General features: G+C 40.7%; 1 protein-coding gene across 1 annotated transcript in view; it reads left to right on the top strand.

Moving 5' to 3' along the window:
* The first annotated feature begins 757 nt into the window (after nucleotides 1–757).
* The window catches only part of PARP9 (poly (ADP-ribose) polymerase family, member 9), an 8000-nt gene continuing 400 nt past the window's right edge, over nucleotides 758–8357 (top strand). The window contains exons 1-7 of the mRNA XM_008944626.1: nucleotides 758–1582; nucleotides 2301–2528; nucleotides 2630–2845; nucleotides 3794–3860; nucleotides 4419–4793; nucleotides 5561–5709; nucleotides 7040–7214. Of these exons, the coding sequence (XP_008942874.1) occupies nucleotides 758–1582; nucleotides 2301–2528; nucleotides 2630–2845; nucleotides 3794–3860; nucleotides 4419–4793; nucleotides 5561–5709; nucleotides 7040–7214 (2035 nt within the window). The remainder of the gene's footprint in view (nucleotides 1583–2300; nucleotides 2529–2629; nucleotides 2846–3793; nucleotides 3861–4418; nucleotides 4794–5560; nucleotides 5710–7039; nucleotides 7215–8357) is intronic.

The raw sequence follows: 8357 nt of genomic DNA, 5'->3' as shown, positions 1-8357 counted from the left end.
AATGAGCGTATGGGCGAGGGTTCCTCTGCGGGTGTGGCTGTGGGTTTTGAAGCCCCGATTACAGTGTGGCTTTTCACCTTTGCTTTTCCAGCTGGAGTTTTAGTGGCAAATGCAGCACAGCATCGTGGTGGCACTGCAGTCAGGTGACAAAGGCCTGTAACAGCATCTGTTTCAAAGATGTTCCCCACACGCTTGTCTGCTCCTTTTTCCTCCTCCTCACGGTTTATGCTCAGCCCATTCAGTTGTGCTGCTGCATGAGTCTTTGAAGTTGGTGCTCCAAAATCAAACCAAGTTTCATAGGTCTGTGTTGAGTTGTTTGTTTGTTTGGTTGTTTTTTTTTAAAATTCAGACTATGTCACTGATTCATTTAAGAATATGTCCCAAACAATGGTTGTGTCAGCGTAACGGTGGGGAGAATAAACAGTAGGAAAGAACAAGTTGCAGGAGGAGACACCTCTAAATCAGGCTTCCTCCTCAGGTAAACAGTAAGGCAAACCCAAAGCCTCAAGTCCCCACGGGCTCTCGCTGATATCTTTTAGCTGATACTCTTGCTGTCATCTTTTAGTGCTTTTCTTTGCTTAGTTGAGCTTTCTAAGCCTATGGAAAGGGGAGAGAGGACTATGCCAAAAAAGTATTGGTAAGTAATGACAGTAGGATAAAGTTGTGAGCTATAAACAACACTTCTAGAGGTAAAGCAATGTTTTGACTGTAGTAACTTGGATTTCATTTTGTACTATTCTGTATCCTAGGGCCAAGCATGGTAATGAATGAAGACAGCTTGATGATCCCCATCGATAAAGATGCCTATGAAGTTCTTAAGAAAAGAGAGGACTGTCTAAGTAACCTTATTTACAAAAAATTTGCTTGTACATTGATCTTCAAAAGTGCAAAATGCACTATTGAAGTATACAGGAAAACACTAAAGCCAGGAATTGACATTTGTGTTTGTAAGGATGATCTCACAAGACATGAGGCTGATGCTTTGGTAAATGCAGCAAATGAATACCTAGATCATGTAGGAGGCCTTGCTTTAGCCCTCTTGAGTGCTGGAGGGCCAGAAATACAAGAGCAAAGCAATCTTCATATTAAAAAGCATGGAAAACTCTCAGCTGGCAAAATAGCAGTGACAGGCGGAGGGAAGCTTCCTTGTAAGAAAATTATTCATGCAGTTGGTCCAAGGTGGAGTGTTTATGAAAGACAAAGATGCTGTAAACAACTTAAGGAAGCTATTATGAATGTTCTGAAGTACGTTAGTGCCCCAGAAAATACTATAAAGTCTGTGGCTATCCCAGCAGTGAGTTCAGGTATTTTTGCCTTCCCACTCGATTTGTGTGCTGAGGTGATTGTGATGGCTATAAAGGAATTTGTTGAGGCAAGTTCACCAAGCTGTCTCAGAGAGATCCGCCTGGTGAACATCTCTGAGTATGCAGTTGCAGCAATGAAGAAGGCCTGTGAGGAGCTTCTGAGTGATAGCAGTTCAGGTCAGGAAACTCTTCCTCCTTCACCAAGCCAGCTTCCCTCTTTCATCAAACATGGAAAAACTCGCTTGCGCCTCATAAAAGGAGTCCTTGAAGAGCAGAAGGTAAGTCTGGCCCATGTGTTGAACATGAAGTTGCCTCCAAGTCTTTGCAGGATTTGGAGCCCAGGAGCTCAGAACATGTACTGTATCAGCCCTCTAAACGGTTATATTCTCACCCTGCGGGGAATTTACAGGTGGTAAATAAATTACAGCGGCAAGGAGTTGGTTGGTTGTTTTGTGTTTTGTTTTGGTTTTTTTTTTCCCTAAAGGGGTATTAAACTTTAGAACATTTGTATTTCTTTTTTGGATACATGCTGTTATGGTGTAGTAGGAAGCAGCTAAAGATTGAACGACTAATACTAATATATCCTTATGTTAATGTTTATCTTATTATCACATCATGGGAACTCGCATTTTATCATGCATTCCCTGGAAGTCTACTCTTATTTTTTGTCTTGCTTTTTTTTCCTATAATTTATGTTCTTTTAGATGCCACTGCTGGAGTTATTCAGCAAATGCTGAAAGAGCTGAATATCACTTACACAGGTGACGTGTATCTTTAAAGAGCATATCATTAAAATGGATTCATTTAACTTTTTAGCTAGAAAATCTGATGCAAAATATGAGCTTAGTAAGTAGTAAGAGAACCCTTCAAACAGCTAATCTGCTGCAGTCAGGCTTTTTAAAAGGAATTCTTCCTAGAAATAGTGCTCCTTATAGTATCAAAGCTTGCAAGTAATGAACTTGAAGTATACTGAAACTTTGCACTCTTTTCTTCCAGACTACAGCTATTGTTAATTACGTGTCTGTGACTGGCAAGCCTGACTCTCCAGTTTCAGAGAGACTGCTGGAAAAAGCAGGTTCAGCTCTTCAGGATGAACTTAAGTCTCATCTCAGATATTCTTCATCTTATAAGAATCTTGTGGTAACAAAAGGTTATAATCTGCCCTGTGAGTCTGTACTGCACATTGTACAGCCGCAAAACTACTACAGGGTGTTACCGTGTGAGGTAACTGTCTGTTGGATTTGATTTTAATTGATTTTCATGTTGAGTGATGTGAGGACTAAACCACTTGTTTGTTTGTTTGTTTGTTTGTTTGTTTTCTGCAGGAATTAAGAGCTGCAGTGACAAAATGCCTGCAATACTGTCAGAACTTGCCAAATCCCTCACTGTCTTTTCCAGCACATGCGTTCTGTTCATCACTGCTGCACTATCAACAGGCAGAGATCATGACTGAAGAGGTTTTAAATTTCGCCAGGGCATGCCCTGAGAAGAAGCTAGATGTGCAAGTTGTCTCTTGCCCAGATGACTTTGATGCTTATCAGGTAACAAATTTGTTGTTAACTACCAATGAGAAAAACCCTGAACTGTAAAAAGAATCCCATAAATGACTACAAAATAAAATAATCTGAATTCCATACTATTTACAACATTTGTTAGAGGCAGGTCCCTTTAGGAAAGTATTTGTCTCATTAACAAGAGTTATTAATCTTTACAAATCTTTATTTTCTCTTCACTAAACCAGAAGTCTTCACCCTGTGATCTGATAACAAGAAGAGGGAGCTTCTGAAATTTTTATGACTGGGCACAAATTTATAAGGAGTCTACTCTTAACTTATTAGGAAATAAACTTAGTCCTCCTCAGGAAATGTCTTTAACTGTTTGGGGTTTTTTTTTGTATGAAGTTCCTAGGGCAAAACACTATCAACACAGAACACGGATCCGATTGTAGAATCGTAGAATGGTTTGGGTTAGGAAGGACCTTAGAGATCATCTGGCTCCAATCTCCTTCCACCTAGTTCTGGAACCCACGGAAAATGGATGGTTGAAGTAAATGGGACCAAGATGATGGAAGCGTTGCAAACAGTACATCATTTCAACTGCAGTGTGCCATTTTCTACCTTTTTGATATTTAGCCAATGGGATTAGTACACAACTATTTTAGATAGCCATCTGTTATAAAAGTACAGTTTGCTTTTGCTCCCATTTACCTTCAGGAGTTAAATTCCCATTTAACCACAAGGTGTTGCTGAAGGTGCCATTCAGTGTATAAGCTGTCTTACCTTGGGAGGCACAGAACAGGATATTGTCAGGAATGGAATTTCAGAATTTTGGAAAAGCTGACAAATGTTAGCTGTTAACATTTTCAGAATTCGGGGGGGTTGGTGTAACTACAGCTGTAAACTGCTTATCTAGCAGAGTTTTGAGGAGATTGTGTACTTGACAACACAGATTGCAAACTGCTCCTAAACTCCTCTTTCAAGATTTTCCAGAGAGCACTTTATTCAGCAACACAACAACTGGGCAAAGAGGAATATTACAACAGAAGTGATCAGTTGAGTAAGTAATGAACAGAAAGGGCATTTCAAATAAATGAGCACTCCAGATTTGAGACTCTGAAATTGTATTTCCTTTAGAAAGAATGTAGTATATACATATGTCTTGGGGAAAGAGGGATGCAAAATCTTGTGAGTGCTTTGCATTTCTATATTAATAGGAATTAACTGATAATGTCTCTTGTAAGATTTTCAAACATAAAACCCATTGTCAGTGCCTAATTTGTTGGAAGTTATTTAGTGGAAGGTAAATAAATTCTGTATGTCTAGGGGTTTTGTTTGGGGGTTTGGTTTTTGGGGGTTTTGTGTTTTTTTTTTTTTTGCTTTGGTTTGGTTTGATTTGGTTTTGTTTGTCTGCTTGTTGGGTTTTTTTGGTTTTCTTTTTTTTTCCCTGGAAATCTTACGTCCTGGTATCTAAACTCTTTTTTTCTAAGCATACCAGTAGAGTAGTGTTTTTCTTCCACTGTGTATTTAGATAACATACAGGAATTTGTGACAGCCCTTGAGAGCGCTTCACTCTTCCAATGCACTTGTATTAAAAAAAAAAAAATGTTCCTTCCAGGTACCAAGTCAGGCAATCAAAGTGTAAAAGAGCCTGTGAATAATGAATCAGCAATTGAACTTAAAGGGACCATACGTACTGCACTGGAAGCAGCAGAATCCTGGATCCAGAGCATGGTACAAATTCAGAAGAGTCACCATGCTGTTATTGAGAACAACTACATTTTTAGCCTCGGTAGGAAAGAGTTTGCAGAACTCTCTCGAGAGCAGCATTCCAGCACCTGTGTTTCAGAAGAAGTGAGAGATGGAAAAGCACGACTGGAATTTCGGGGCCCTCCTGATGCTGTGATTGATGCAGTGCTTGCAACTGAAAAATTACTGCTTCGTATGCAGGAGAAGACTGCAGCCAAGCAAGAGGAACTGCTGTACTTAATAGGTATGTAAAGTAAATAAGTGAATTAAGTAAATAACTATGTAAACTAAGTGCCTAAACAAGGTCAAGTATGAAGGAACATGTATCTGTGTATGGCTGAGAGTGGACAGATGTGTATTCAGTTCACACACACACTGAACATTGCTTTAACTACTGGTGTTACCATAGTCTGAGCATAGGAGCCCCTGCAAGACCATCTGCTAGCTGTGGTTACTCACTTGGCAACATTCCCCGCAGGCACACTTTGTGCAGAGCTTCCTCCAGGACAGCTTCACTTTAAAGCCTGGCCATGGGACACTTACAAAATTTGCACTTAATGAACACATACCTTTGGTGAGCTCTTCTGCCAGCTACAGCTGGACCACTGTTGCAGGACCCACTAATGGACTTGTTCTGCAGAGTCCTTGACTCTCATTAACAGCTGATACAATAAGCTGCGTTACAAAAAACTACTGAGTGATCCATTTTTCCTTGTGTTTGTACAGTCATTCAGCAGAGATACCACTATATGAATGTTGGATGTGGAGAGATGTAACGGAGAAGATAAATAGCTTTTCTTTGGTTCCCTCTCTCTCTGTTTCTTTAATAAATGTAGAAAAACTACTAAATTAATCAGTCCCTCTCAATATTGGCCTCTGCCATTACTTGGGAGAATATTTAAATTCTTTGTTCTTAACTAAAGTTCCAAACTGAAGTATTGGATCCCTCCTCCTCACCTTTGCTTCAGATATTACAATATATGAAAATTTTACTCCCTTATCTGTATCCAGGCCAGCCAGAAGCAGGTTGGCTTTCAGAAGGACAACTTCAGAAGACAAATGATACGAAACATCTCCAGATTTCACTGGTGGAATCACACCTTCAGGAGTTTAAAGACAGACAAAAACAGTTTGAAAAAGCTGGGCTTCGCGTTCTCAAGGTAAAGAGAGTATTCATGGAAAAAAAGACTCAGCTGATGTATTTGAACAAACATGTTTAACATATGCTTAAAAAATTCAGATTAACTATTTCAATAAATTGCTTATAAAAAAATCCAATTGGCCAAATCCTTAAAATAGTAGTAGTCTTTACTTCAAATAAAGTCTTTTAATTATAATGCAAATAATCACTCAAAAAGTGTGGTTAAATTCTGTGAAGTCCTTTTAACTGTACTGTATATTCTGTCTCTTATTCAAGCTTTAAAGGTCCCTTTACAGGACTGTACAGGAATATGAGATTGGTGCATTAGAATGAATACAGTGTTGCAGGACACTGAGGTGGTGCCGCCATTTTTTTTCTTGTGAGCTTGACACCAAAAATCAGCAGCTGAATTTGTCAGCGTTATGACCTGATTAGTAGTGTGAAGCTGGGATCTGGCTTGGATGTCAGTGCTTTACTGGAGAGGAGGACAAGGCTGTCCAACATGTTAAAATGCAGTTTATGAACAAGGGTTTGTTTCCTTAGCAGCAACAGCGGGTAGCTGGAAACCAGTGTCATGTTCATATGAGAAAGAGGAAAGCAAGTGCCTCTTGAAAGAACCAAAGACTTTGTGGAGTCTCTACACAAAAGCTATATCAGAATTTAAAACTGCTGCACTGAGGATTGCTTGAGGCTCAATTAAATGACTTAGGGGAGCAGAAGCTTGATCACGCTTCAGGACCTGCTTGTTTTTAGCTAAGCAGTCAGAATTCTGTTGTGAGCAGGCTGCTGGAGGACTTGCAGGCCCCTGGTACTGACCCCCAGGGCTGCAGCTGGCCCAGTGCTGGAGTTGGGCTTAGCAGTGAGAGCTGCAGCACAGCCAGTTCACCTCAAGTCCTGCGTGGCATTACGCTGCACACAGCCACGCTTTTCAAACACAAGCTGGTGTAAAGGTCCTCTTATCTGTGGACTGTTTTCTCTCCAAGAGCTGTAAAGTTTTGGTTGAGAGCTGAGGTTCTCCACACCTTACAGGACACTTGCAGTTCTTGAAAAGATTAGGCTGTCAACACCTACACAGCTTATTCTCACCTATGGTTGATAATCTGTCCAGCACAACTCAAGCACTGGGAACCCGCACACTAGGATATATTCCCATGGTTTCAGTGAGAGGCAGAGGATAGTGGCATAGTTTTTTCCATCAGCTGCACACTTCAGATACCTTATCCACCATGCAGCCAATGCACAGAAACTAAACCAAAGGTCCTTACATTGAAGAACACTGAATGAGAGCACTTAGGGATTTCATGGATATTGTTCTGTTTGCTTACCCTACACTATTATTTATGTTACAGGTAGAAAAGATACATAATTCTCTTTTATCTGCTGCATTCCAACAAATGAAAAAAAAAAAGGAAGAAAAACAAGGTGCCTGCAAAATAACCCACAGGTTGTACCAGCGTGTTCTGGCTCAGTTCTGTAGCTCCGTATGCCAGACGGGATTTCACAGGATGTATTCTCCACCAGCAGGTAATAACTGGCTTTGCCATGTTTAGTCAAAATGAACGGTGACTGGCTACTGAAGTTGGATTAAAATCAGAAGAAATGGCATTCCTAAACAAAAACTCTTTCGTACCTGCATTTAGAGTCATGTGGGCTTACTTTTTTTGTCTACACTTCTTCCCATTTTTGCTTCCTGATACTGTAGTCAGTAGGCTCTGGGGGGGGGGGTGCCCGGATTCTAGCCTAGCCCAGACACTGGTGACAGAATTGCTAATACACAGAATGCCACATCCAAGTTTTCTTTTGCCCTGTCACTCTAAAGAAAGTCAACGTCCTTATTTACTTCCTGCAAGCGTGCGTTCGGCAGCTTGGCACTTTAACACACGTTCAGAGGAATCCTGGAGGAGTTGAGGCTGGCAGGTGCCTCTGAAGGTGCTCATGTCAGGTCCAATGAGGAACAGCAACCACCTGCCTGAGCAGACTGCTCTTCAGAGTAGAGGATGCTTAGGAGAAAGCTGTGGGGTCTATCACAGGCTGCAGCCGACAGTGCAGCAGCCGACAGTGCAGCAGACAGATGTTTCCAGAAAGGGAAGAACAAGTGTTTAGTGTTTTGTTCTGCAGGAGGTGATGGGCGTGACAGTTTGCTGTCCGATGCAGAATTGGCATTTCAGGCAAATAAGCTGTTTAAAAAGTGGAGGTTTGCCTTTCCTGGTCTGTGCGATGCACATGGAACGTTTTCATGCTTTCAGAATAATAAATAGGATGATAGCCTAATTTAATATCTTTGCACTTTTTCACATGATACAGTAATAGCATTTTTATGCACCGTTCTCCTTAGAAATCTCATAGCTTTTTTTTTTTTGTAGTTTGCATTATTAAAATCTTACCTTCTTTGGTATTTATCCATTCTTAGTCTATGACGACTGAAGTGTTTATATAATTGCATTACACCTTGATGGTTCTGTCACTGGATTAACAGTGTCATCAGTGGAGTACCAGTTAAATAGGGATGGCCATCAGCTCATGATTTCAGTGGGAGGTCAGGCTCTCATCAGAGCCACTGAGTGCAAATTCCCTTCCAAAAGGATGGCAGGCATTGTGCACCAACATAAAACATCATACTAAATCAAGAAGCAGTGTCTCAGTACAGCTGCCCCCAGAGAACCAACT

This window comes from Merops nubicus, unplaced genomic scaffold (genome assembly GCF_000691845.1).
Source record: "Merops nubicus isolate BGI_N331 unplaced genomic scaffold, ASM69184v1 scaffold52577, whole genome shotgun sequence".
Classification (NCBI taxonomy): Eukaryota; Metazoa; Chordata; class Aves; order Coraciiformes; family Meropidae; genus Merops; species Merops nubicus.
This window is presented reverse-complemented; position numbering and strand designations above follow the sequence as displayed.